This window comes from Drosophila busckii, chromosome 2R (assembly GCF_011750605.1).
Source record: "Drosophila busckii strain San Diego stock center, stock number 13000-0081.31 chromosome 2R, ASM1175060v1, whole genome shotgun sequence".
Classification (NCBI taxonomy): domain Eukaryota; kingdom Metazoa; phylum Arthropoda; class Insecta; order Diptera; family Drosophilidae; genus Drosophila; species Drosophila busckii.
The window spans coordinates 11831677-11859509 of NC_046605.1; the positions used below are offsets into that span (position 1 = coordinate 11831677).

A 27833-nucleotide genomic window follows, 5' to 3' on the forward strand; every position below is an offset into this window, starting at 1 on the left:
ATATATAAAATTCCTTGAAAACGAAATTTGCGGTTTTCGGCAGCGCTTCGGAAGCGCTGGTTTTCCTGATTGATTTTATTATGTTACTTCAAAAAATATAAATTTGTTTTGAGCTGCATACAACATTTACAATATGCATGGATTGATTAAATGGAAATGGAACAGTTTAAAAATTATGCATAAAAAGGAAAATATTCGGGATGGTTGGATTGAGAAATGCGGACAGTCTTTAAGCTCTCGTAAGCTACTCATCATTACAACTTTACTTAATACTATACAGGTAAACGGCTTGAGTAAACGTTCTGATTGCCAATTGTTTATGGTACCAATTCAGCAAGACTGTCCAACTCGTTAATGGAATCTGAAAAGAGATCACTTGTAATATCATCGTAGTCCAGGCCTAATCTTTTCAATTCCGTAAAGCAGTCGTCGCTAAAACCAGGTATCTCCAGCGCATTGCTGCTCTTGCTAAAGGCATCATGACGATTAGTATAGCCAATGCGTTCGCGAAACATTTCTGCTAGTTGATCATCGCTAAGTTCTACACCATGTAGCTTCTTGGAATGTTGACGTATTCTATTGTGAAACAAAATTTAGTAAAATGAATTAAAAATGTTAAATATATCACTTGCTTTCCACGATCAGCAAATTCCTCTGGGCAGTACTGGCATTTATATGGATAATCTGTATGTTCATATTGATGCTGACGCAGACGTGCACGTGAATTGGTTTCAAAGCTGCAGTTGCTGCAATGCCAGACTTGTTTCTGATGATTACGCTGCATATGCTCGCGCAGCAGTGCTGAGTTTTGAAACTTACTACCGCAATGGCGACAACTCACTTCCTCTTCCTCATGAGCGCGTTTGTAATGTACGCTCAGCTCTGCGGCATTAATGTAATTAAGTGAGCACTTTGTGCATTGAAAGTGCCGCTCCGAGTGGCGCTTACGATGAACAGCAAGTGATTCGTTGTTCTTGAAATTTTTGAGACATATCTCGCACTCGTAGCGCGTGTCCACCGCGTGCTCCTGTTGCAAGTGTACCTCATATTTTCGCATGCTATTGAATTGTTGCGCACAGAAATTACAGTGCACAGGTGGCTTGGCCTGGCAAAAGCGTTGATGCGCCTGAAGACTCGATTTCTGATGGAATACCTTGTCGCAAGCTATGCAAGAGTGCTGCTGCTCGCTAAGATCACGTGCACCCAGACTGCTAACACCCGGCTGCTGCTGCTGCTGTTGTAATGTATGCACACGTGTGTAGTGTGTGCGCGCCGAACGCTGATCCTTGAAGATGCGACCACAGGCAGGACAATTTTGTTGCACATAACAATACATTTCTGCAAGTTGTAATTATATTTTTAGCTTTATTTAATTGCAGCAATTAAATGAAGTGGGCTTACCGAAATCACCGTCAATCTTATGATGCTGTATAAGATGCCGTTGCATGTCTGTGCGGGTGTTTGTCTCGTAGCTATTGCAAGGCCGACATTTAAAGCTTTGATCTAAATTTAATTATATTAGAAATAAGCCTAATTACACTTTAAAAACAACGTCACTCACTTTTGGTCAGGCCAATGATATCGTCTTCAGACACATCGCTGTTGTGCACCTCTTTATAGTGACTGCGCATCTTCTTGGACTGCGAGCAGTTATATTTGCACATGTTGCAAGCAAGCAACGGTATATTGGCATGGATATCTCTAGTTGGGGATGATTTGACGGGCATGTTGGCTGTTGGTGCTACATTAGCGGCCACTAAGTCTTCCGTAGCTAAACACAAATGGTGTGCATTAATATAAACTCAATTTCATGTTGTAAACTTACATTTTAGGAGTGTAGCTTTGATGGACTCAATAGATTTTAATTCGCTCTCAGTATGAATGTTGTTTGCGTCCTCGTTGAGCGTCATGAAGAGTGCACGTTGTATGAGATCACATTCAACATCGGGGAGATCAGACAAATCACCGTTTTTATCGTTAAAGTTATAATTGTTGTTGTTCTCGGTACTTTTGGTGTCGCCGGTATTGTTGTTGTCATAAAAAGTCTCACTGTTTTTAGCATCGGATCCATCATTCTCTTCCTCTTCGTCCTGATCGTTGCTGTCATACTTTACATCAAATAAAATAACTGTGGAAAATTGTGTTTAGCTATCGCTTAATATTTAGATTATGGCCGTGTTTACCTTCATCCTCCCTGGGCGGCTTATTGTTGGGCGAAATATCGGCATCTAAGCGTGGCACTTTAGCGCCACGCATGTAGAGCACATTTTCCTCAATGGGCGCCGGTACACCATCATAGCTTTCCACAAATTGTGCAAACTCTTGACTGAATTGATTCCAATGCAGCAGCTCACTGCTGGCCTTGCGTTTGAGCTCTCCCGTCGTTGTTGGTAATGTTGAGGTTTTAAGATTCTGAGACTCAGCAAATAGTTTTCGATTTGATTCCACTGCCAGTTCCACAAAGTGCATTGCCACCTCTAAAGCGCGGCAACAACGCATGCAAATCTGCATTGGCCACCTGTAGCCTCCAGGCGATCTTGCTGTTAACGGCAGATTGGTGCACTGACGCAAGCTTTGGCCATAAGTGCGTGCGTTCTGCAAGCCTGGCATTTTGGCTTCCAAGTTTATTGTTTGACGACTCACTGAAAGACAAGCGCGGCATTTTGAGGTGCTCGCTTTGTTCATGGCGAACAAAGCGTTCGACTTTGCCACATCCGCTGTGGCGGCCATATGGACACTACCTTAACCAAGATCTTGTTGTATTGTAGTTGGCTTTCTCTTCCTTTAAATTTGTTTAATTTATTTACTTTGATTCTAATCGCAAAATTTCCACGCAAATACTTCTTTCCCGTTTGCAAAATCACCGCATGGATGACAGTGTGTTGCATTCATTTTATGAATATACATATACAGAAGATTTACTAGCACTGAAAAGTTTACAAACACTAAAAATTAAGTGCTGTGGCGCTGGAATTAAATTGCCAAAAGCTATTAAAGAAACAAGGTAAGTTATTTTGGGAGTCATATTGGGCGTATATGTACATTCAAAAAAGTCTTATATTTATGGCTTAATGTTTTATATCAAGTACAGTTCAGCAATAAAAAAAATTTAGAATGACTTCAGTGAATTTAATAACGATATTCTTCAACCATTTTTATGTTTTAATGTAGTTTAAACGCAGTACAGCAAATATATGTATGTGGTATCATGTTCACTTATGTCTGGGACATACATTTTTAGATCAATTTATAAATATCCTTAAATTATTTATGTGGTGCGTAACAAATATCCTCACTATATTTAAACCTCTTAGCACAGTATGTAGGTTTGCTTTTAAAATGATCATTTCAGCATAACTTAATGAACAAACTTAATGAAAGTAGAAAAGTGAGACCTTCAGTTATAAAAACTTTTATACAAATTACAGCTATGTGTTTTGGTTGAACACAAAACATTTGCTCTATGAATTCTCAGCTATTGACGATTGGTTAATCAGAGTGCTCTTTCTTAGCAGTATTTTCGGAATACATTTTATCTATATCATCCTCAGTCAACTCCCAATCATGTTCGCGCTGTGCGTGCCGTATAAATCTACAAAAGCAAACAAAATGACAATTGAAATAAAAGTATTTTAAATTTTCTTCACCTTTAAATGCACTTACGGATTTCGTCTTGTGTAGGTGCGGACGCACTTTGGACATTTGTACAAGTGGCTGCTTCGATGACTAGTCAGATGGTGTCTTAAATGCAGGCTGGTCATCATGTCTTTGCCGCACTCTGGACAAATATAATTTACCGAATTATGCGACGCAGTTTGATGACGTTTAAGGTGGTGCTTGTAGTTGAAAATCTTCTTGCATCCACCAATACCACATTTCAATGGATATACATTTCGATGATCTATTTTAATATGCTGCTCTAAGTCAGCGTTCAACGCAAATGTCTTCGCACACTGTTTACACTCAAATCTACGTGCCGCATGCCGCTTCATGTGATAATTAAGCAAAGTAACTGTACGATATGTAGTATTGCAAATCTTACATTGATGTTGATAGCTACTGCGCGGCAACACGTCATCATTGGCATGCTGATCCATTTCATGCTGCGATAGCTTGGACAGCTCATCAAATGTCTGATTACATTGCTTACAAACAAAAATCGGCGTCCGTGGCAATGAGGACCGCAAATTTTTTGCAGGTGATAACTCCAATGCGGCAGATAGCAATTTATCGCTGCCATTTAACAAACCACTGGTGACAACATTAAAGCTATCAGTCGGATTCTTTGTGTTGGGCGTACCATTACTCATGAAGTCCAGTTCAAAGTCAAAAGGCGTTGGATAAAGCGAAGACCCGGCTGTTTTTGCACTTGAAGTCATTCCGGTTGTTGATATGGTACATTCACTTGTGCTTAATGTGTGTTCAGCCGATTGAGTTGCCGTATCTTCCACTTCGCTTCCTGCTATAACCGGTTCTATGGACGTCTCCTCTGCGTAAACAGGAACTTATATTTATAATCATATTTAAGTTTTATTAAAACATATCTTACCGCTTTTGCCATCTGCATCACCAACGCCTGAGTCAGGATCACTACTAGTACCAATATCAGCGACAATTTGGAGTGAAGACGCGTTTTGCACTTGCGCATCCTCGCACTGTTCGGATGGACTGTTAATGATTCCAGTATCCGTGTTGGCGGTTAATTGAGGCGCCTGCATCTCAATTATTGTGTCCACTAGATGACTACGCTGCAGATGCCGAGTTAACGTGCGTTTGGCAGCAAACGAGCGTATGCAACGGGGACACTCATAAGGCAACTCTGTATGCAGGTGATACCAAAGGTTTTTTTTCATTATGTTGTAAATAAATTTGTGGTAAACTTACTGCGTATAATAAATACTTCATTGGCATGTGCAGAAGACCCATCGTTGATGCCATGATGTGCATTCAAATGCTTACGCATTTGACCTTCTTCTTCACATTCAAATGGACACTGGGCGCACATAACTATGGGGGCTAGAGACAACCGATATAAAACAACAATGAATACAGCAATAATATATGATAAAAGTAAAATATACATACGTTTGTTCGCATCAATGTGCAGCTTCTCAATGGCAAGACTTGCCACAGACACCTTATCTCCCTTGGCCTGCACCATGTCTCGGGTGGGCATGCGTTTGTGTACTGTCTTGTAGTGCCGTATCAATAGACGTTTCATATTATAGAGATTGGTGCAAAGTTCACAACGATATGGCGCTAAGCCCCGATGGCTAAACATATGATTCTCAAACTTGTATTGGCTGGTGAACTTCTTTTTGCAAAATATACAATATGGCTTTTGCAAATTTTTCGATTGCTCATCATCAAAGTCATCCAGATCATCGTCATCGCTGGTTAGCAATAGATTTTGATCGGCAGCCACAAGATTGTTATCATTCTCATCATCGTTTTCAGATTCAGCCTCCTCATCTTCAACAACATCCTCTTCGTCCCCTTCAAAATCATCGAATAGATTTTCAGTATCAAAGTCCAAGCTTATGTTGTTATTATCAATAACAATATCATCGCCATCTACCACGGGCATATCATCAGCAGGTATAGTGCATATGGCAGCAACATCTGCGTTATCAATAAACTCTTGCATGTCGCCAAAGATGCTAGTATTAGCGACATCAGATGCTGCACCTGGCAACGTTGTCAAACTTTCCTCAGTTTCGCTTGTAGTTGTTGTAGATGCTGTTAGGAGCGCTTGCTCGGGAAACAGTTGAAATTGTTGTGCTTCTGCTTCAGTGGAACTTGCTGCATTTGTTTCAGACATATTGTCTGGGTTGACTGCATAGAATAATGATGTTGCATCCACAATTACATTAATGTCTCCAGTTGGGGTTACCACAGCTGTAGTTGTTGGTTGCGGCAGCGACTCTTGTTGCTGCTGGTTTTCGGCATCAGTCAAAATATTTACTCCTGCACGCTCTTCTGCTGTTGCTATAGTTGATATGCTGGGATCTACAATGAAGACGCATATTATATTAAAGCAATAGTTCAAACAGCTGAAAAGTCAAAAAAATACAATACATTTAATGCCAATGGGTATGTCTGCTACAGTTTGTGTCTGTGGTTGCTGCTTGCCATTCGAATTCTCGCAATTCCTTGCATTGGCTTTGTTACTATACTTAGGTTCCGCATCCATGCTCCAGCTAGGACGAAGCTGCACCTCGTTTGGCTGTATAGCGTGCTTATCACTATAATGCAGACGTAGTTCACCACTACTTGGCGTGTCAAACAGGCACATATCGCAGCTAAATATACGTCCAACATCCATTGTATTACACTGCTCCAACAACTGCTGATTGTCTGACTCTAGTTTATGCTCCGTCTTATAATGTTGCATTAGATCTTGACTACGCAGCGAAAAATATGCACATTGATCGCAATAAAATTTCGGCAAGCGGCTGTGTGATAATTGATGAGATTTCAGACGTTCTAGAGATGGAAAAACACTGGGGCATAATTTGCATTTGTGTTTCTGCGCATAAGTTGTTGTTGGCGGTGGGTTTATCTTGGGCCTCACTGTATATAGATGAGTAAAATAAGTACATAGTATTTAATACTTTGTAAACAATCTTACCTGTTATTTTGGGCAGCGGCTTTCCCACATTTATATCGCTCATTCCTGTGTCCATGGGCACATAGTTGATTGATTTGGGGGATTTGGGATCACTTAATAGATTTTGCAAACTTATATTGCTGCTACTGTTAGATTTGCTGTTATCAATATATTCGAAAACAACACCAGCATCATTCACTTGCTGCAGGGAACCATCAGACATAACTAAAAATTCAGCGCCTATGCTAACATTTGCACTGTTGGCATCTGTTGGCGAAATGCTAGCGCTTGATGATTGTCTGGTAGGTATTGCAGCTGTAACCTGATTCTCAATATCATGAAGAAGTTCATCATCCAGCTGTGGACGTGAAAAGTCTTCTGGCGTCAGCACTGTAGGTATTAACATTTCCATATCCTCCAATGTACACACTTTTACCTGACCATCCTCCGTTGCCGGCGTGGCAGTGGCTGCTGTATCTTTCAGCACTGCCGTCGCTGCTTGCAATGAACGCATTTTAAGCTGATGCTCAATTTGAGCTGTTGTCAAATTGTGCGCCTTGCGATAATGATCAGACAATTGGCGTGGCCTTAGAGTCACAAACTTACAAAGCTTGCACCTGTGACCCGTATTTTCTACAAACAAAGAATATTTTAGACATTTTCAAATTGTTTTATGCATTTAGTTACCCGTATGCATTCTTATATGTTGCTTGAGTTCCAGACGATTGTGTATAGTAGCGCCGCATATTTTACATTCATGGCGTGCCTCTGGCGTCTGTTTGCCCAGTGACGCATCATTTAAATCGCTTTCCTACAAACAAAACAACATTTCATACTAAAGTTACATAGGACGATATAAAATACACACCTTAAGCAACTGGTGTTGTTGTTGCTGGCCATTGAGACGCGCGAAGCCTTTCGATTTTGCTGGGCACAGCTTGCTACACAATATTTCGTGTGCACGCAGTCCGTTTTGTATAAAATAATATGCAATTTGCAAGCTCTTGCTGCACTCAATACATATATATTGAGGCAGTTCTGGCAGATTTTCAGTGCGCATGCAGAAGAGTAGCAAACGTATTAGAGGTATTTTTGTTGTGGTATCATCATTGCTTCCAACGTCAGTTAGTGCGTCTAGTTTGAAGAATTCCGCTTCAGATTTGAGACAACATCGACACGCAAATTTATAATTGATGCTTGATTCCATGTCCGGGTCTTCCATTTTGGCTCTTTTGCGCGCCATGTTGGCTAAAACCGTGGCTAAGATGCGATAGATAATCAAACGTAAATTGCCTTTTTAAAAAAATAAACAATAAGCGCACTTTTATTGTCCGCGTACACCAAATTATTTTGTTTTAGCAGCGAGTGATAAAATAGCAATTGCCAGGGATGCAAGATGCTATTGCTATTGCTGCGTTCCGATAGGTTTTATCAAGCCGCGATATGTTTTTAATAGAAACATTTTATCGAATAAGAAGAAATTTTATTTGTAAATAAATAAAATAGATTGTGTTCTATATTAAAATCGCACGAGTTTAAAGATCTGTTAACCGAAGTGATGGCTAATAGCTATGATATACCCAGTTGGGCTGGTAAACCGCCAACTGGTCTACACTTGGACGTCCTCAAAGATGATAAGCTTGTGCAAAAGCTGATGGTAGATGAAAAGCGTTGCTATCTGTTTGGACGCAATAACCAAATGAATGACTTTTGCATTGATCACGCTTCCTGCTCCCGTGTGCATGCTGCTTTTGTTTATCACAAGCATCTGAACATTACCTACTTGGTTGACCTCGGTTCCAGTAAGCGATTACAGAAAATACAATGCAGCCGGCATATATTGATTGTTTTTTTTTTACAGCACATGGAACATTCATTGGCACGCTTAGACTGGAGGCTCATAAGCCTACACAACTGCAGATTAATAGCACTTTTCACTTTGGCGCCTCGACGAGAAATTACATACTGCGTGAGCGTCCTTCAGGAGGGGGTACGCACAAGAATATCATGGAGGATTTACCAATAACTGAGACAAGTGATGGCACACTGCTAGGGCTACCCGAAAGCCAAACGGAGCTGGATGTAGGTTATCATTATATATATATTTTAATTATATATTTAATAGCTCCTTGCATGCATTTTAATCTCAGAATTTAACAGAGTACAATACGGCTCACAATCGTCGCATATCTATGCTTGGCATTGCCGCCGATGAGACCAATGTGCGCAAACAAAACGCTTCGAAGCAAGGACGCAAGAGGCGTAATGTTACTTTCAATGACGAAGAGATTATTATCAACCCAGAAGATGTGGATCCAAGTGTCGGTCGTTTTCGAAATCTTGTACAGACCACTGTGGTGCCAGCAAAGCGTGCCCGCTATGAACCAAATCATATGGGTCTACATACTGGTAGTAGCAGCAGTGCTGCAGGAGTTAGCTCACTTTCTACCAGTCACCAAATGTTCCAGCAGAGCATTGCGGAAATGAAGCAACATCAGCAGAATCAACAGCATTTACCGACATCGCCACAGGCTTCTGTCCACTCACCCACCAACTCATTGTATCAAGGACTTCCATCAGCTGCCTATGATACACAATTTAAAACCGAATTTGAGCCCATTTCTCCATTAAGTATCGGCTCAAAGTTGGGTTTGATGTTGCCTAACCCAGCACCTGATGTTACGCCCATTTTCGAAGAACCGCTTGTACCCAGCACAACTATAGCACGTAAATTGGCTATGGCCAATGCGAATGGTGCGTGAAACTTTTGTCTAACCTGTCCCTATAATAAATTATCTTTAATTTCCAGTGCGTCGCTTCGTTGAGGAAGTTCATGACACGAGTGGCGAAGGGGACTCAATATGTCCACAGAAGAAGAAGTATGCCAAAGAAGCCTGGCCAGGGCGAAAGCCTATGTTGGGACAGCTATAACAATATGAACACTTCCTGGCTTGATTCAATATGTGTACTCTAATAGAGTTATTCGAGTTCGTTGCTTCCTGGAGCTCACCTGCTGATTTGATTCCACCGCCAACTTCGGGAGCACAAATTGGTCATAAAGCAGTAATTGCTGCCATGTGGAATCTCTCCAAATGCATTGTTTAAAATTTGTAAAGAAACGTTTCTATATAACATACAAAATAAAACAATTTATGACAACAATGTTAAATTACATTTTACAGCTGTGCGGATAACGAGGAAATGGTATAACATCTCGTATATTCTTGACACCGCTCAGCAATTGCAGATAACGTTCAAATCCCATTCCAAAGCCACCAGTCTGTAGGCCGCCATACTTTCGCAACTCCACATACCAGTTCAATTCCTTTGGTAAGTCGGGATGGCTGCTGAGGCGCGCTGCATCGCTCTCACGCAAGCTGCCTCCACACAGCTCTCCCACAGTTGGCATTAGTAGATCCAGAGCATGCACACGCTCTGGATTGTTGCGACTGCTCTTCATATAAAAGGGTTTCTGTCGAGTGGGCCAGTCAACCACAAAGACGGGCGCTGCGCAGTGTGACACTAGAAACAGTTCTTGTTCCTTACTAAACCCTTCATCAGCGGTGACAGCTGTTTTAAAGCTGCTCTGGTTGGCCAGCAGCAGCTCCAAAGCCTCGTCGTAGCTAAGCATCTTCCAAGGCACTTGCAGCCATGGTAACTCAGAACTGGCATTGGCGCTTTGTTGGCAAAAATGCAGATCAGCGGCGTTGGCATCAAGCACGCGGTTTGTTACATCCTTAAGCATGCGTTCGATGAATTCTGCCAGCACATCTAATCCCTCCAGCTGCACCAGTTCTGCCTCAAACATATAAAACTCGGCTAAATGCAGTGGAGACTTTGAGTTCTCAGCACGGAATGCGGGCGCTAATGTATATGTGTTTCCTAGACCATAGGACATGGCCTCCAAATGCAGCTGACCAGATACAGATAAAAATACTTTTTGATCAAAGTAGCTCTGATCTTGTGGTACATTAGGACGTCCCATTTGCTTCAGCAGTTGCGCCGATTCCGGTTGCACACGAAAAACCTAAAAATAGACAAAGGATTATTAACATAAGTTCTATTGCAACTACATCCGCTTATAGTACGCACTTCACCAGCTCCTTCGCAGTCATTTGTTGTTAACATAGGGGTATCAATCTTTACGAATCCTTGCTCATCCATATAGTCATGAATGATCTTTTGTGCCCTGTGCCTAACTCGCAGCTGGGCAGCAATGTAGTCGACCCGTGAACGAAGATGCAGGTGCTCGCGAACATATTCAGGGGCATGTTTTTGCTTTGGTGAAAAAGGATAACCATCTTGCAAGTGACCCTCTGACAAAAATTTCACTTCATCGGCATGCAGTTCGTAATGACCATTGGGCGCCACTTGTACACGTCCAACTGCACTGATAACACTGCCTGCTCCTAGCTGCTGAGTCTCCGGATTACGCGGCAACACGACCTGCAGCTTTCCACTTGTCGATCCATCATTAATGTCCAAAAATACATTGTTCTTTAGCCGGCGTACGCTTTTAATCCAGCCCTGTAAATTGAATGTATTTGAAACTATATGGATGAAGTCCATGTCGAGTCTTACCTGCACTTGCAGTGAATCTCCTGGTTCTGTTATGTGAGCAATACGTTGGATACTCTTAAATCTTTTAATGAAAAGCATTGCAGCGGAGTAGCAAAATTTACTTTCAGCACATATTATCCACAATTTTTTATGCAATAAGTGCGAGCGAAAAGCAAAGAAAACAAGAATTTAGCGAGTATTATCCGCTATAATATAGTGCGAGCAGTGCGACTGCAACAGCTTGCGACATTTGACGTTTATTCGACAAAACTGGCGTATTTTACAATATTGGCGCCCTTTTGAATCTTAAATGAGATTAGTTTTACAAATATCCATATTTTCCTTTATCCACTCATTAGCAGTTTGCAAAAGTGTCGGATTGTCCGCAAACTCTTTCTGATCATGATTAGTCTTCGTATTTTTGCCACCACTACGCACAAAACCAGCTTCACCTGTATTTAGAATGCCCACGTTTGCCATTTCATGCATATTAACGGAACTATTTTGGCGAAAGTTTTGAAAGCTCAGATGATTGAGTAACTTGTCCATTCCTGCTGCACTTGGTGGACAATCCAAGAAGTTTCCAATTTTGGTAATTGTTGTAGCCAAGTCCAGAATCATATCCTCATAGTGTAAAAATAAAACATTTGACAACTGGCTATGTTGATGTGCCTCCTTTACGTGACTATAATAAGGCAGCCAAGGATCTATAATTGAATAGCAAATGAGCAATTATTTATAAGTAATGTTAAAGCACTCACTTAATCCTTGCTGAAAATATCGAAAATAGCGCTCAAAATCGCCAGTGTAACCCTGCGTACGGAACAAACGATTGAGGTAATAGTAAGACACAGCCACATCTTTGGGATTACGTGTGACATAAATAATCTTTAATGAAAATAATAATTATTATATGTTTGTTATAATGAGGTTTCTGTTTACCTTGCATTTATTTTCCAAGACGCTAGGTGGCAGCAGCGAGAAGGGAAAATGTGTTTTTATGAACCGTCGCTGGTTACTTGGTATCTCCGTTAGTGTCTCATAGCCTGGACGTGATATAAGCTCTATAAACTGTAGTGAGTCGGCTGAGTCCTTGTTCTCCGCCAACAGTTCCGCCTTGACCTCGTCATGCACGAACAAAGGAAATCTAAGGCAAATATTAAAAGCTCTTAGAACTATAACTTACTCCAAAAACGGAAAACGTTCCGAAAGTAGACGCTGATTTGCCTGCTCAAAGTTCAAATCATTAGCCAGCAGCCAGACGAGCTCCTGTGTCCAGGTGGTGCCCGAACGCGGCACTGTTACTATCCAAATATCATCACTGCGTGCTTCAAAGTTGTAATAACGCTCCGCCTCCGCCTTATATTTATGCGGAAAGAAATAGCGCTCGGGACCTACTTGCACAAAACCCGCGCGTTCACCTATTGAGCTCAATTGAATTACTTAGCTTTACTTTTATTAATATGTCTAAATTTAAATTACCTTTAAAGTACTCCAACAGCTCTGCATTGATAGCGGGATCTACGTCGCATATCTCAAAGGGAAACTTGACCTGTGGCTTTTCCAACGCCATTTCTGCGCAATTCCAAAGAAGACACACCCAACAGCTAGTAAGTACTAAGAGTAACTGAAATCGCCAATGCTTATCTGTAAGCGATTGCAATTGACCGGGAGTGCGTCTACTTTATAATACATACGTTTGTAAAGACAACAAGCATATAGTATACATATATATATGCTTAAATGTAAATATATCTTTATGTATGTATGAGTTTGGGGTTTGTATGGGCAAGTGAAAGTTGCATCGTTAAAGTCGGAATTCGGCAGCCGGTTAGCATTGTAAAGTTGTAACTGTAACTACTTGACTAAGCGAAAACAAAACATATTTAAAACAATCGCTCATCTAAAATAGGGCGCAGCGAGCTTTAAATACACTTTGACTGCAGCCCCAGCAAATTCACATTCTATAAGTTCGTACACCTCTACTTGATCTAATTAATTTAAATATTGCACTGTAGAATAAATCGTTTTACTGGGTACTAACTTCAGTCGAAATTGTTATTAATTAAAAAGTGTAGCTTACTCTGAATACTTATGCATATACCCACTGAAAAACATTAAAAGAAAATGCATAAAGCGTAAAATGCCTCATAGCATAGCTTACTTTCAACAATTATCTGGGTTAGTAGAAACTATGTATTTAAAAAACGTGTTCAACTTTATTTGGCATTTTATAGATTATTGTAAAAACAGCGAAAAGGTTTTTTATTTGAGTTTAATGGTGGCTTGACTTAACAGGCTGGCATGACGCAGCGACGCTGCTTAGTCAAACGTTTGGGACAGGCTTGGCCGCCCTGCTGTGGCTCACTAATCACAAAACGATGTCCCTCGGAGGAGCCAGTGCCGCAGCTGACGCTGCATGGCGACCAATCTGACCATTCAGACATGACGCAACCTTTGGGTTGATCCTCACGAGCAGCAACAGTTGGGCTTATTCTGCTGCAGGTCTGCAGGCATTCGGCTTCGTTAAGGAAGTTGTTGCGATTACCACGACAGCCGCCATAGGTGAAAAGTTCACAGCGATTGGTTTGGCTGTTGTAAGCATAACGCTGATAGTTGCCTCGGCAGGGACCCGCTTCGGGCTCTTCAACGCAAATGTTTTTGGCCATTTCCATGTTGATGTGACAGTCCAAGGCGTGATTACATTCCTTCTGCTGATGCAGCTCCATGCGACTGGTGCAGTTGTCCTTTACTGCACCATCTTCGAGTACCAACAGACGCTTGCGTATAGTACTTCCGCGTCCGCAAGTGCCAGAGCAAGGACTCCAGTCACTCCATTGAGTCGTTGGACAGTCCGGATCAGGCAAGTCCACTTGCTCGTATGTGCAATCAGGTCGCATGCACTTGTTTTTCTCCACAATGGAAATGTGCGGGCAGCGTTTTCTGCCCTGCGGATTGACAAAGGTGCGTGTGCGCATTGTGATGCCAATACCACAACTGGCTGAACAATCGGACCACACACTCCAGGGCGTCGTCTTGCAGAGGCCCACGCCTTCGCCATTATCGCTAACAAGTGACTGTGAGTTGGCCAAATTTTCACCCTCATCTTCGTCACGATCCTGGCCTGCCGAACCGTTGGCGCACTCCGCCAACGCTGCTACACACATCTCCTTAGATACCAGCTGACGGGAACACTGTGCAGATTGAGCTTCCGCTGCATTCAGATACTGGCGATTACGCATGCGTATGCCCTTTCCACAGCTGACGCTACAGGGACTCCAAGCGCTATAAGCGCCAACACGACATTCACCTGCAAAGCATAAGCTCCTTAAACAACTTAAATATATAGCTAATAATTCAGCTCTTACTTCGCACATCTTGTTCCTCGGCATCGTCGGATACCTCAAGCTGCAGCGCCTGCAAAAAGTCGTCGTCGCAGTTGCGTGAGATTATCTTCTCACGACGCAGATGCAGCTTGGCAAGTGGCGTCATTCGCTGGCTCTGCGGATTGTAGAATGGGGCTCGAGGATCCTCCGGATACATTGTAGTTATTTTGTACATGCGCTCTCTGGGTTGTGTCTCGGAGTTTGGAGACTGGAAAGCCATAAGAAATTAGTTGAACGTGTATTGGAAGGGCATGTCATGTTAGTTTACCATGTAGGAAATGCCGCTGTCAGTGCCCGCGTCCCAGGGATACAAATCAAATTCCATAGACTCCTTCCAGCTGCAATCAGCTGTGCACAAGTCTACGCCACTAATGCCCACCACCCAGTCAGGTGAGGGACCAAACATGGAAGCCAACGACACCTTGGGGTGCTTGCGATCCACGCGGAATTTCGAAGATGTATTCTGATTTACATTAGGGTACCACAAGCCGGCTGCCTTAATAAGTGTGCGCAGCTTCGGACCTTGTGCGCGCAGCTCCGTCTCCAAGGCAGTGGGCGAGCCCCACTCAGCAAGCGATCGGAAGCCATCAGTAGCTATATGCTGCTCGCCCCAGAAGGAAAAATTTGCCTCATGTGAAGCGCCAATTACATCAGAGAAGTGTGTAAGCCAAATGGCAAACGGATAGTCCTTTGGGTGTGTCTCGTTTGACCAAATGCCCTCGAAAACAAACTGTACGAAAGTCAAATCAATATGGAAACATTGCTTGCATAGAGTATAATAACTTACGCTATACTTGGCCTCATCACAGGCGCAGCATTCCTTCTGTGTGTCAGCTGAAGTGGGTTTGTGTTCGCATATCACCTGGGTCAGCTGTCCGTCATCCGAAAACCAGGCTTGTTGATTCTCGTATACCATGGCAGAGAGTGAAACACAGCCTGAACCTGTATCTGGTGCCACCCACATAACCTGCACTTCTGTCTTGGGCAAATCATCTGCTTCCGAAACTGTGTTCACGCAACGGTCATTGAACTTGGTAAGTGAATCGCTGAAAAGTTGGAAACGACCCACGCGACGAGGATTTGCCACATGAGAACGTTTGCCGCCATTGTGTGCCTCTGCCGCAATTGTAAAGTGAGTAAAATGTTGAATCTTTGAATGAGTGCGAGAGCCAAGCAACAATACTAAAAAATACAAAATAACGTTATAAATCAAAACGCAAGTATCGATACTTGTGAAATAAATAAAAGGTATTTTCTATCTAAGACGAAACGGTCACACTTTTCATTCAATCGCATATTTTCCCGCAATTTTTCGTTTTTGTTATTGATTGTTGTTATAGTTAAAAAGTATATTATTAATTGATTGTGCATTAATATGACTACGTTCTTGGATCTACTGGCCAAGGGTGAAGTGAAAATGGAAAAGTGCGGCGATGTGGTAGTTTCACCACAGGATAATATGATAGGCTTGTTTTGTCATTTTTGCTGTGACATCTTTACAAATCTGACGGAATTTATGAATCACTTGCAATGGATGCATAATAATATGATTGCCTTCACAAAAGAGCATAATGTGTACACTGTGGAAGAGCTTATGGCGCTAGAAGATCCGCCCAGTCAACAGGATGCGGATGATATATCCCAAGCGAATAGCAGTCGCAGCAGCGATTCGGGTGTCGCTGTAGGGGATGCAACACCAGCGCAGCAGCAATTAGATTGCTTATCGTATAATATAATAAATTCTTTATCGGCCTATGATGTTGAATTTGACAAAAGCATTGTCAAGAGCGTGGAAAACTGGCAAACCACTGGTAAGTATGACAGCACCAAGACACCTCACCTTACTTACCGGCTTTAAACACATGCAGTTAATGATGAGTTGCCCGAAAAGCCGAAAAGAAATGTGCTAGCTGAAGTGGAAGCAATGCTGTTTGATGAAGAGACAAATATACAACAGGAAACTGCTGTGGATCATTCAACGGAATTGCAGCAAATATTGCAATCTGCTGGTGTGCAAGTCACTAGCCAGGAGTCGCAAGTGGAACCAGAGCAGCCAAAAAGGACCAGCGAAAGTATAGTGGCTCAGCCTATTTTAACTGAGGAGCCAAGTCGATGCCACAATAACAATGTAAATTGCACAGGAAAAGAAATCGAGGACCTAAACGCGCCGGGTCAAAGTCGTATGCGTACAACGGCAAAAGGAAACTTAGGCAAAGCACACACCATTTGCGATCTTAAAAGTTATACCATTGCTCGCTCTGCTCGCAAACGTGAACAGCAGCAACGTCTTGGTCACATTAAGAAGCGCATTTTCCGCTCGCTTAAGAGTAAGCCAGTAAAGCCGATGCGCTTGCCATTTAGCGAAATTAAGATGGAGCAAATTATGAAGCAATTTAATCTAATACCTAAACAGAATTTTACAACTAAGAAGTTGACTGAAAATCAAGCAGAGTTGAAATTAAATGCTAATCAAGAAATTCTGCAGCCCACTGTCAAAGTAAATAACTTAAAAACGTCACCAAACCCCTCTTCAAATTTTGAAATAATGTCAGCGCAAAAGGACAAAGTAAATGCATTAACCAAACCAAAAATAATTAAAAATATGCTCAGCACAGAGGAAAAATGCAAGCCAAAAAACATCAGTTCAGTTAAAATTGCAACTAATGCAATACTGATTGAAAGAGTTAAAGAGCCAACAAAGAGTGTTGAAAAAAACGAAATAAACAGACAAACAGTCAAAAAACCCATAGAAATTACAAAAATAGAGAATTTACCAAACATAAATTTCGTAAAGCCAAATCAAAGCGCAGCTGGAGCTGCCAAAAAGCCTGTAGAAAGACCAACACTTACTGGCTTTATAAATCAGTTAACAAATGTTAAGGAGCCATATACAAAACGGAAATCAACAACTAGCATTACTGCAGATTCAACTATAAAGTCAACTGATGGCAAACGCGCAAAAACGGAAACAAACACATCGCTCAGCTTTGATTTGTCTGAAAGTGTTGTTGAGTTTCTACAGGTAAGCATTCGACACGAACCTACATATAATATAATACAAAATAAATTGTAACTGTAGAGTGATCTGAAGACTTCGCAATTGGATGCAGATAGCTTGCTGGAACTGGCGGAACCGAATGAGCAGCGCAACAGCGATCCATTTGATAGCATTATCAAGCAAGTTGCAGTTGAGCAAAAGTCAAAAGATGTGCCGAAGCAAGAAGCAAGCAAAACAAAGGAGACACAAGAGTATAATGAAAATGTAGCTGCTAATCAAATGCGGCCTGATGAAACACTGCTGCCATTGGTTGGTGTAAGTAACAAACTGCAAGGAGAAGCAATCAGCAACTAATCTTTTAACTTTCACAGCTTTCTATATTAGTGGATGACAGCTTTGAGGAAAAGGCAACTATAGAAAGTAGCGATGCTATGCGCTTGAAGGCTTCGAAATTCAGCAAAATGCTCAAGCTCCATGATATGGTGTGGAATCCAAAGAAGGTTAATGCACAGGGTACACATAAGATCTGGAAGGAGTTTAACATGCTTACAACAATTGCAAACGCTGAGTTTAAAGCCAGCTTTACAATTGCTGAAACAAAGCGCATTGTGAATTTAATAAACTCTTGGCATGCGCAGCAAATTGAGTTAAAATTCTTCAAGAAGATGCCCCTGTCTACAGGCACTGAGCATTATCTGCGCCTCTTTGGCTTCTTTCCAAAAATAAATCGCAGCCTATACTACTGTGAATGGTGCGATAAGACCGCTGTTAACAATTTGCGATACGAGAAGCATAGACTTATACATATGAAACCGAATATTTCGTGTCCGCATTGCGAGCGTTACTTTAAAAAACGCGGTTACTTCATAAACCACTTGCGGGCGATACATGGTGAAGAATTTAATGTTATGGTTCATAACGTGCCATAAGTTTTGCAGTCTTTATACATTTTATAATAGACTGAATAACTTTAAATTGATTTAAAGCTGAGCCTCAAGTCTTGATGTTATAGCTTGAGCATTTTTTCATATTTATTCTTTGTAGAAAATAAACATGAATAAAATCTATCTGTGCCAGCTGCCTGTGTGTGTGTGAATTATTATCGCAAATGCTTTTGTCAGGGGTCAAACGAGGCGCTGACCCGCAACAAAAACTGATTATGAAACCTTTCAATAGTTTATTTGATCCACTTACAGTTGTATGCCTTGCCGGGCACATAGCCATTGGGACCATCAGCCACGATTAATTTGTATCCATTATCACCGCGTGTACGACGGCCATGGGGCAAATGAGTGGGCGCTCGTGGACAGGCACTAATTACGGCGGCCCCCAGACAGCATACAGCGCAAATAAGAGCAAGCAACGGCTGTGATTGCCCCATTCTAAAAATCTTTGTTTTTGATGCTCTCAAACGTTTCAGTAATATACGGACCGTCTCACACGATGGACAAATACAGACTGAGTATTAAATCTGTAGACAAAAGCCGAACACATTTCAATTATCTACAAGCTGAGACGATCATCTAGAACCAGACACACACACATGCAGAGTAACAGGGATTTCATTTCCCGATAGCGACTAAATCAAAGCAAGCTTAACTTTATACTTATTCGTTTTTATTTTATTTATTTTTATACCTAAATGCTGTCACTATAATTTACAAACCGTGTTATTACATAAATTTATTTATAACAATTTTATTTCTTTTAAATAACTTCCAAATGCAGCATTATAGTACATATATAGCATATAAATTTATAGGTTTGTTGGCGCTGTCTTTAGCAGTGCATATAGTTAAATATATAAGTGAATGTCCCAATTAAATAGCAACTATTGTAGCAATGGCGCTTAGTTAACATAACATTTCAAATACATTGGCGTTGGTCGACTAATAACAAAGTCATGGAACAGGTAAATGAGTATACATAGATAGGTGTTTGCTAATATGCTGCTACCTGAGATATACAAGCACATACATGAAGAGAACTGATCACAAAATATGCCTTATTGTAAAATATATTGTTAACAAACTGTAGTTAAAATAATACTCTTTGAATCGAATGAAAAATAAATCACAAAAGCATACTGCAAACTATAAAACTAATACTAAAAAGTCAGTATAGGCGTCTCCCGATGATCCAGTAGATCTGCAATAGTTAAAAAATAAAATCTATTACCTCAAGCTGACTTTGTTTAGTTTGACAACTTACCTTTGGCAATGCTCCACCAAGGCAGTGTAACATAAGTAAGGAATGCATTTAAAGGCGTCGACTGCTGACGTCGATTCTCCTTCCAAAAGTGAAAGGATTGTGTAAAGCCGCGACTTGTCCACAGCGGATTATAAGCGCCATCGTCTAGTTCTAAAACACACAGAGAAAAACACAAAAAGTTAGCATTTATATTAAGTTGTTAATTCAAATGAAGCAGACACATGCGTAGCATAGTTAATATATGATAGAAATAGATTGGCTTTTAACCTTTAAGCGCCTTTTTGGGCAAATCACACCAGTAGTATATATTGGTGCCATCTGGAGTGCGACGTTTGGGCACTAGGTGCAGCACCTTATTGTAATAGGATTGCTTAACAGTGCGCGGCAGCGTAGCTGATTGCTGCTCATTGCCATTGGCCGCATCGGCGCTGCCAGCATTGGTTGCTTCATCCGACTGCTGCTGCTCCAGTTGCGGCTGCTGTTTTTCCTCTACATTATTATCGTTAGTTGCATTTGCAGCCAGCGCTGTTGGCTCTGCCAGCTGCAATGGATGGCTTTCTGATTTAACAGGTACGCGTATACATTTCTCAAAATTAGTTGGCGTTGTGCTTTCATGATCCAGCTCCACCACTGGCAGCTCTTCGCGACCACGCACGCTTATCATAAGCTTGCTGTCACTTTCGCTTAAAATGGCCATTTTGGCTGCACTGGCGCTCTCGGCCAAATCGACAGCATCGCCATTTAGCGAGGTAGCATCATCAGCTAATTCATATTCCTCATGCGATTTGGTTACGTCCTTCGTTGTAGTAGCCTTGGCATTAATAGTGTTATTGTTGCTAGCACTTTGAGCTTTGGATTTGGTTGTGCCCTTGCCTTTATCCTTATTTTTTTCCTTGTCACTTGCTTTGGCATTACGCAATCTTTTGGGCGACATTTTGGCCAACAGATTGCTAGCACTATTGCCTTTCTGGTTAGTCGACTTTTTATCGTTTTCTTTGTCTTTATCCTTGCTCTTGTCCAGCTCTTTAGGCTTGCTAAGGCGCACACGCGCTGGCGTGCACTTCTTCACTGGCGTTGGCATGGGCACGCTTGTTCTGCGATCTGTGGCGCTTAAGGAAGCACTACGTGCTATATTGCTTTTGCGTTTGTTGTCGCTTAAACGTAGACTGCCGCGCGACTTGCTGACCACTAGCTCACTTTCCACACACAAAATGCTAGGCGGCTTGGGCTTGAGGCGCGTCTGTCGCTTGTCGGGCATTTTGGCAAGACAAGCTGGCGTCTCATTGGCGGCATCCTCGCAGCTGGGGCAATACACCTCAGACATCTCTGGAGTGTCAGCGTTGCCAGCATTGCTTGAGCTCCAGCGTTTTTTGCATTTTTTGCCACCAAAACAGTTGCAGCCAGTGCTGCCAGCAGCGCTTGCGCCATCATTTGCCACTGTAACCTCAACAGCAACGCTTAGCGGCGGCGGTGTTACGGCCGTAATGGCAGTTTCCGTCTCGTTAGATTCTGCTACTGTAGCAGTTGTTGCTGCTGCTGCTGCTGGTGGTGGTGCTGCTGCTGCTGCTGCTGGCGTCTCGTCTGGACTGCCAGACACGCCTTTGTGCGTTTCACAATTCGTATGTGGGTGCAGTTTTGCCGCGGAGGCCGAGAAAGCAGGACGTTGCTGATCTACAAGTAGACATAGATCGTTTTGTTTTTGTTGCATTTAAAAGCGTACATACAACGACACATAAAGCAATCGCATTAGACGATTGCCAAGCAACTTAATAATAATAGGCAAAATAAGGAAAATTAAAAATCACTTAAGCAGCAAAATTATAAATAAAGGTACCGGGCGAGCAGCTAAAGGCGTTGGCAATGTTGGTAGGAAATGTGGGGAGTATTAATAACATTGTTGTTAAGTCTATAAGTCCATGGTTATAGCTTTTTTAGTAGCTGCGTAGAGCCAAACTTCTATATACAAAATAAAACGTGGAGTTTAGAGTTTGAAGACTGTCCCTCATTAAATCAAAAGTAAACCCTAAATAAATTATATTATTTCAGTGATACAGTTGTCCTGCTTTCTCGGCAAAAGTGTTGGTTTGGGCACTATATACATACATATAGACTCAGTTATGCTATATAGTATATATATATACACGCTTTGTAAGTTGAGTTAGTTTGAATTTAAAGTTTTGTTAATTAAAAACGAAATTTTTGTAGGAACCACAACAATATGAGTACAAGGAAACATAACTAAATGTTTAAATGAAGCAAAGAAGCAAGCACAAGTCGTACAACAAAAAATATTTGGCAAAAACTACTTGAAGCATTAAATAATTTACAAGCAAAGTAGAGTTTAAAAAAATAAACATGCAGCTTAGTAAACTAAATATCAAATGTCTGCTTACCATCGCGCAGATCGCCAGCTTCTATTTCGGATACTTCGCTGGCCAATGAGTCCAGTCCTTCGTTTTCGGAGCGTGCCTTAACGCCGGCGCTAGAGCTGCTGCCGCTGCCCACCATATCAGGATTTGCGTTCTTGGTGCGCCAGCCATAGCGCGAAAAGTTATTCAAATTTGCACTGGGATCGCTCAAGCGTCGCTGATGTCTGTATGTGCAATAATCATCGTTCTCCTCCTCCCATTCATCCCACATATCAGTGGCGCAAAAGCCTGGCTCACTGGTGGGCGTTTCTACACCAGAGCCCTTGGGTTTGGTGACTGCCATCTCAGCATGGCCCTTGCCCTGCGGTCCCTTCATGCGCACAAATTCGCAACGTGTTTGCACACCGGCGCCGCTACTAAACAGGCCAAAAGACATGCGCTGCGCCACCTTGGAGCTTAGACTGGATTGCTGCAAGCAACACAACAAAGTAAATTAAATCAATTCAAACTACAACAAGTTATCAATCGCATACTCTGGCATCGTAGACCTTCTTTAGAGCATCATAACGTATGGAGCCCAGAAATATAACGCCTTGCACTGCCCCATCCTTGTCATTGGCAACCAGTTCGACGCACACCATTTCGCCATCGCGCACCAGTATGTCACTGAACACCTCATCAAAGTTGTCCACCATAAAGCATATATGCGGATAGGTAATCTCCTCGCCCTCGCCTTTGGTGTCCATCTTTCGTCGACTGGGACTGGCATAGACGCGCTGTGAATGACGACGCAGCACCTGCAGCTCCTTGGGTGAAGTTCTTGTGCAAATGGCTAGCGTTAGTGTATAATCAAACTGATGTATAACCATATTTAGATAAACTGTTTCCTCCCAGTCCACATCTGGATCGCCAATAGGCAGTTTGCGTGAGTCCTTGCGAAATACTTCAACTTCAGTCTGTAGAATTTAGTGTTTTATTAAAATACTTAAGTGTTTGCTTCTATACTTGCCTCATATTTTGGCATATGTCGCGAGGAGCTTTTTACATGCTTCTTGCGCACAAAGAAGAGCAAATCATCCGAGTCGATGCTATGCACGGGCTCTGTTTGAAATAGAAAATGGCGAACAAACAAATCCGTCCAGTAGGTGGTGCCCTGTAGCACTACAAAGCCACCATCTGCAAGCAAATGAGAAAAACACGTTTATTTATTTGAATAAAGCTTTTAGCATTGATAATTGATTAAAGTAATTAAAAATGATGATAAAAGCTGCAACTAAAACAAAAGAAATTTGAATGTAAAGTACCCTATGCATAAAGTGGAGCAAATCTAAGCACACACAAACACAGTTATGTATGTATGCGTATACATATATTCAAAAGGTTTAAGGGTAGCAGCGCCGCCTTCGCCAATGCCTGGGCGCTTGACAAATCGATAATGCGTAAATGTAGACAAAATTTCTATTCAAAATGCATATGCTACATGGAATAATAAAACGGAACTTCAGTTATATATTATATTTACCATCTTTGAGCAGTTGTCGCATCTCCTTGGTGCGCTGAAAGTTGATGTCCTCAAGCAGCTGCTGAAGCGGCGTTTGCGGCTTGAGAAGAGCGCCCGCTGCGCTTGCCAATGCCATGTTAACTTACGCCACACGCAAAGGGGGAATTACTTTTGAATATTTTTCCTGCTTTACGTCGGACAGCAATAATTTCACAATGTAGTAGCAATGGATGCTTTAGTTGCTACAATTTCATGATGAGTAACCAAAGCAACTAAACAACTGAGCAACAGAATCGGCAAATAAAACGTTGTGAAGAGCGTACCAAACTGCGACTGAACAGCAAATACGTAAATTGCAGCGTTTTTGCACTATCTCTCACCACGACCCCCACCAACTTAAATGGCTCCCCTTTTTCCAATTTTGGTGGTTGTTTGCTTTACAGCTGCCAATCAGCTGTGGCGTCGATTGCCATGTCAACCGCAATTTTTATGCTCAAATGCCACGCATATAAGTTTTAGCACTTTTATTTATTTTATGCCATTTTTTAGCAACAACAAGTAAGCGAAGATCAAATTTATGGCTTTGTTTATGTCGCGGCACGGATTAACTATGGATTGGATAATGTTATCGCTGGAGTCCCGCCACTAGGAAATTTAGTATTCGGTATTTCAGTATAATAGTTTAGTATTTGTAACGCGGCCACACTATTGTAAATGTGGTGACACAGTTTTGCCCGCTAAAATTCAAATTTAAAACAATTAAAAAAAATGCGCGATACGTCAATAGACAAACTATCGAATATGCGCCGACTCGATATGTGCGCGCTGCAATGCTTGGCAACTCTAATTTAAATATTAATATCGCCTAATATATTATAAGCGCTTATTGCAATTTTAAAATTCAGGTTGAAAATTGATGCCAAATAATACATAATATACACGTTTGTGTGTCTTAATTTTAAGCAAAAGTATAGCAAGCAAATAATTGAGACTTGTATCGAAACTTGTATCGATATTGCGAAATATCGTCTCATCTCTACACTGCGCAGGGTTTCCTGTGCAGAATAATAGGCATCGGTATCGGGGTTAACTTTTAGCTTTATAAATATTTGTTGTTTTACAATTAACCACGATGGGAAAACGGCGAACACATTCTCTGATAGGCTCGAACTCTAGTGATAGTGACAGCGACTCTGAAACCAACTTGGAATCGGTGAGTAATCAATGGAAAAAATGCACTTGCGCGCCTTTGTGAAAAAAATGCCGCCATGTAACAAATCAATTGCCTAGCCCTGCTATGTATAATAAAATTAATGTGATTTTTTTTCATGCATATAGGACTTACTGTCTTTGGCGAGAAAACGCAAAAAGCCAGCAAATGCAGGCAAAACAACAAATTCAAAGTCTGACTCAGACTCGGACTGGGCAAACAACAAATCAGGAGCGCCAGCTACGAAGAAAAAACGCCAAAAGAAGGCTAGCAGGGACTCAAGCTCATCTGAGGAAAACTGGGACGACGATAGTCAGGATGAAGCGCAAGCCGCAGCGCCACCTGTGGAAAAACGCATTGAGATCGAGCCTAAAAAGCCAGAGGTGCATAGCGAGCAAGAGGAGGGCGAGGTGTCCGACAGCGACTCGGACAATGATAAATCGAAGTCCAAGTCCAGCTCTTCATCTGACTCTGGCTCTAGCTCAGACAGTAGCGGCTCGTCGAGCTCCAGCTCCGACTCTGAGTTCGATGATGGTTACGACGATGATATGATGGGCGACGAGGAAGATCGCAAGCATCTAAACGGACTATCAGAGAAGGAGCGCGAAACAGAGATATTCAAGCGAATAGAACAACGAGATATTATGCGAACCAGATGGGAGATTGAGCGCAAATTGAAGCTAGCGCGTCGCGGCGAAAGAAACGAGTTCAGAACAAAAGAAGAACGTGCCAAAAAGAAGTCCAAGAAGGAGAAACGCCAGAAGAAGGCTAAGCACTTGCCACCGCCCATGCAGCTGCCTGTACATATCGAGTTGGAGAACAGCGCCAATGAGCGTCCGCAGATCAGAAGTCCGTCACCTACGCCATCAGCAGGCTGCTCCAGCGCAATGCCTCCTATGAGTGGCATGGAGAGAAGTATAGATGAGCAGAACGCCAGCAATGTGGCAGACTACTTTGATCACAAAGAGCGTTCTAAGGAGCGCAAGAAGAATGTGGAAGCGAACAAAACAGACGACAAACGTAGCAATGCTATGGCTATGCTTAAGGCCAAGCGCGAGGGCAAACAAAAACGAGGTGCACTTTTTAACATATAATTAGTTAAACTATTTAATTTACACATTTGCCATTTTCAGAGGAGGAAGAAGCCAAGCGCTTAGCGGAGCGTGATCGCGACGACGACAAAGAGGAACTGGAGAGCGTTTCTGGCTGCAAGTCAGCAGTGAAACTGAAAGCCTCAGAGATTTACTCTGACGACTCTGGCAGCAGCGACTGGGATGAAGATGAGAAGCCAACGGGCAAACGCTCACGCTCTGCCAGCAGCAAAGCCTCCAGTGAGTCCGAGGATGAGGAAAAGAAAACCAAGAGTCCTGTGTTTATAACCACACGAGAGGATCTCAACAAGCTGCGACTGTCGCGCTTCAAAATGGAACGATTTGTCAATCTACCCATCTTCGAGAGCACCGTAGTCAATTCCTTTGTGCGCATCAGCATTGGCAACAATGGCCAAAAGCCTGTGTATCGCGTAGCTGAAATTGTGGGCGTGGTCGAGACAGGTAAAATCTATTCGCTGGGCACAACGCGCACAAATCGTGGTCTGCGTCTAAAGCATGGCACGCAGGAGCGCGTATTTCGCTTAGAGTTCATTTCAAATCAGGAGTTCACCGAAACAGAGTTTAACAAGTGGTACGACATTTGCCAGCAGTACCATGTGCAGTTGCCCACAATGGATATGATTGAGACTAAAGCGAATGATATTAAAAAGGCGCTCAACTATGAGTTCAAGGACGAGGATGTGGACAAGATTGTGGAAGAGAAGAATCGCTTCCGGAATCGACCCACCAACTATGCCATGAAGAAGACCTGCTTGATGAAAGAGCGCGATGCGGCGATGCTGCGCGGCGACTATGACATTGCCAACGATCTTAGCTCGCAGATTGATGAGCTAGAGAGTCGCGCTAATGAGCTGGACAAGCGACGCTCGCATAGCTTAAATCTCATCTCCTACATAAATGATCGAAATCGCAAACGCAATGTCGAGGATGCCGAGAAGGCCATTATGGAGGAGGCGCGTGCCAACAAGGGCATGAAGATTTGCGATCCCTTTACGCGTCGCATTACACAGCCCCGCATGGGCTTTAAAAGCGGCACAAAGAAGGAGGAGGAAGAAGTGCTGCTGGCGCCATTGCCGCCACCGCCGCCAGGCAAAAAGAAACCCAACGAGACGTGCACGTCCAGTGCAGCGAAACCAAGCGATGGCAAGGACTACAGTCTTTACTCGCTGCATGACTTTGATATAGATTTGGATGTGCCGCTGCCAGGTGAGTTTCGAATTAAATTGACTCGAATTAAAGCTGAATAATCATTCCTTTTTTTCATTGCTTACAGTCAATAGCAGCAATGCGCTGCCCAAGCCGGCCAGCAAGCCCACAGAAACGGTATCGAAGCGTTCACTAAATCTGGAGGATTACAAAAAGAAGCGCGGACTCATCTAGTTTCTAGTTATGCTATAAAATAAATTACGTTCTTCGTATTGATGATAGAGTAGGCGATGTTACGAGTGATTGCGCGTTAATATTGAGAGCAATTTAAATTATACCGCATAGGCAATAGTTTACAAATTGTATTATGTTTTACGTATATAACGCATATATATATATATATACATATACGATATATCTTTGGCATAACAAAAACTTTGAACGCGCGCCTAAAGAATTCTCCAATAAAATCGTGTACTTATCTAAACGTTTGGAGATGCGCTCTCGACATTTTGGACACAATTGTTGCAACAAATTAATTCACTGGTTATTATTTATACAACACGCTATGTATGTATGTGTTTTATATAATTTTCTGTGTGCGTGCGCGATTTAGTTTTAATTTTTAGCTAAACAATATAACAAACAATTATTAGGTGTAAACTTTAGTTTAAATTAGTCCACATAAACCGATTAAATTCTTTATAATTTTATTTTATGCATAAGTTCC

The 27833-nt window shown here is 42.1% G+C and overlaps 9 protein-coding genes across 10 annotated transcripts; 3 read left to right on the top strand and 6 right to left on the bottom strand.

Moving 5' to 3' along the window:
* Window positions 1-99: 99 nt before the first annotated feature.
* On the bottom strand, window positions 100-2870 carry LOC108595035 (zinc finger and BTB domain-containing protein 41). The gene is made up of 6 exons (XM_017980176.2): window positions 2184-2870; window positions 1826-2128; window positions 1562-1771; window positions 1402-1503; window positions 633-1338; window positions 100-576 (listed from the first exon to the last, which is right to left on the bottom strand). Exons 1-6 carry the CDS (start codon window positions 2728-2730, stop codon window positions 318-320), a joined length of 2127 nt encoding a protein of 708 aa, XP_017835665.1. The 5' UTR covers window positions 2731-2870; the 3' UTR covers window positions 100-317.
* A 152-nt stretch (window positions 2871-3022) lies between these two features.
* Window positions 3023-7955, bottom strand: LOC108596193. The gene is made up of 9 exons (XM_017981709.1): window positions 7479-7955; window positions 7298-7421; window positions 6632-7243; window positions 6079-6573; window positions 5086-6009; window positions 4885-5016; window positions 4550-4819; window positions 3664-4489; window positions 3023-3592 (listed from the first exon to the last, which is right to left on the bottom strand). The coding sequence occupies exons 1-9, from the start codon at window positions 7851-7853 to the stop codon at window positions 3490-3492; spliced, it is 3861 nt and encodes a 1286-aa protein (XP_017837198.1). The 5' UTR covers window positions 7854-7955; the 3' UTR covers window positions 3023-3489.
* A 157-nt stretch (window positions 7956-8112) lies between these two features.
* LOC108596201 (nuclear inhibitor of protein phosphatase 1) lies at window positions 8113-9650 on the top strand. Its single transcript, XM_017981717.2, has 4 exons — window positions 8113-8412; window positions 8472-8692; window positions 8761-9364; window positions 9420-9650. The coding sequence occupies exons 1-4, from the start codon at window positions 8169-8171 to the stop codon at window positions 9539-9541; spliced, it is 1191 nt and encodes a 396-aa protein (XP_017837206.1). The 5' UTR covers window positions 8113-8168; the 3' UTR covers window positions 9542-9650.
* An 89-nt stretch (window positions 9651-9739) lies between these two features.
* Window positions 9740-11318, bottom strand: LOC108596200 (probable asparagine--tRNA ligase, mitochondrial). Its single transcript, XM_017981716.1, has 3 exons — window positions 11192-11318; window positions 10703-11137; window positions 9740-10637 (listed from the first exon to the last, which is right to left on the bottom strand). Exons 1-3 carry the CDS (start codon window positions 11267-11269, stop codon window positions 9780-9782), a joined length of 1371 nt encoding a protein of 456 aa, XP_017837205.1. The 5' UTR covers window positions 11270-11318; the 3' UTR covers window positions 9740-9779.
* Window positions 11319-11366: 48 nt separating this feature from the next.
* Window positions 11367-12779, bottom strand: LOC108596202 (sulfotransferase 1E1). The gene is made up of 5 exons (XM_017981718.1): window positions 12653-12779; window positions 12357-12591; window positions 12113-12317; window positions 11932-12058; window positions 11367-11877 (listed from the first exon to the last, which is right to left on the bottom strand). Exons 1-5 carry the CDS (start codon window positions 12741-12743, stop codon window positions 11477-11479), a joined length of 1059 nt encoding a protein of 352 aa, XP_017837207.1. The 5' UTR covers window positions 12744-12779; the 3' UTR covers window positions 11367-11476.
* Window positions 12780-13369: 590 nt separating this feature from the next.
* On the bottom strand, window positions 13370-19011 carry LOC108596199 (spondin-1). Its single transcript, XM_017981715.1, has 5 exons — window positions 18749-19011; window positions 15344-15738; window positions 14825-15286; window positions 14539-14764; window positions 13370-14480 (listed from the first exon to the last, which is right to left on the bottom strand). The coding sequence occupies exons 1-5, from the start codon at window positions 18933-18935 to the stop codon at window positions 13462-13464; spliced, it is 2289 nt and encodes a 762-aa protein (XP_017837204.1). The 5' UTR covers window positions 18936-19011; the 3' UTR covers window positions 13370-13461.
* LOC108596197 (protein teflon) lies at window positions 15773-18539 on the top strand. The gene is made up of 4 exons (XM_017981712.1): window positions 15773-16367; window positions 16425-17578; window positions 17636-17869; window positions 17926-18539. The coding sequence occupies exons 1-4, from the start codon at window positions 15932-15934 to the stop codon at window positions 18481-18483; spliced, it is 2382 nt and encodes a 793-aa protein (XP_017837201.1). The 5' UTR covers window positions 15773-15931; the 3' UTR covers window positions 18484-18539.
* Window positions 19012-19091: 80 nt separating the features above from the next.
* LOC108596196 (uncharacterized protein KIAA0930 homolog) lies at window positions 19092-24226 on the bottom strand. Of its 2 annotated transcripts, XM_017981710.1 has the most exons (7): window positions 23657-24226; window positions 23144-23310; window positions 22668-23090; window positions 22159-22603; window positions 20033-21436; window positions 19766-19915; window positions 19092-19702 (listed from the first exon to the last, which is right to left on the bottom strand). In XM_017981710.1, exons 1-7 carry the CDS (start codon window positions 23769-23771, stop codon window positions 19662-19664), a joined length of 2745 nt encoding a protein of 914 aa, XP_017837199.1. In that variant the 5' UTR covers window positions 23772-24226; the 3' UTR covers window positions 19092-19661. The 2 variants fall into 2 exon arrangements, with proteins under 2 accessions (XP_017837199.1, XP_017837200.1); XM_017981711.1 differs by lacking the exon at window positions 20033-21436 and having other exon boundaries at window positions 19185-19702.
* Window positions 24227-24689: 463 nt separating this feature from the next.
* Window positions 24690-27695, top strand: LOC108596198 (RNA polymerase-associated protein Rtf1). Its single transcript, XM_017981714.1, has 4 exons — window positions 24690-24848; window positions 24974-25919; window positions 25979-27163; window positions 27231-27695. Exons 1-4 carry the CDS (start codon window positions 24768-24770, stop codon window positions 27335-27337), a joined length of 2319 nt encoding a protein of 772 aa, XP_017837203.1. The 5' UTR covers window positions 24690-24767; the 3' UTR covers window positions 27338-27695.
* The last annotated feature ends 138 nt before the right edge of the window (window positions 27696-27833 follow it).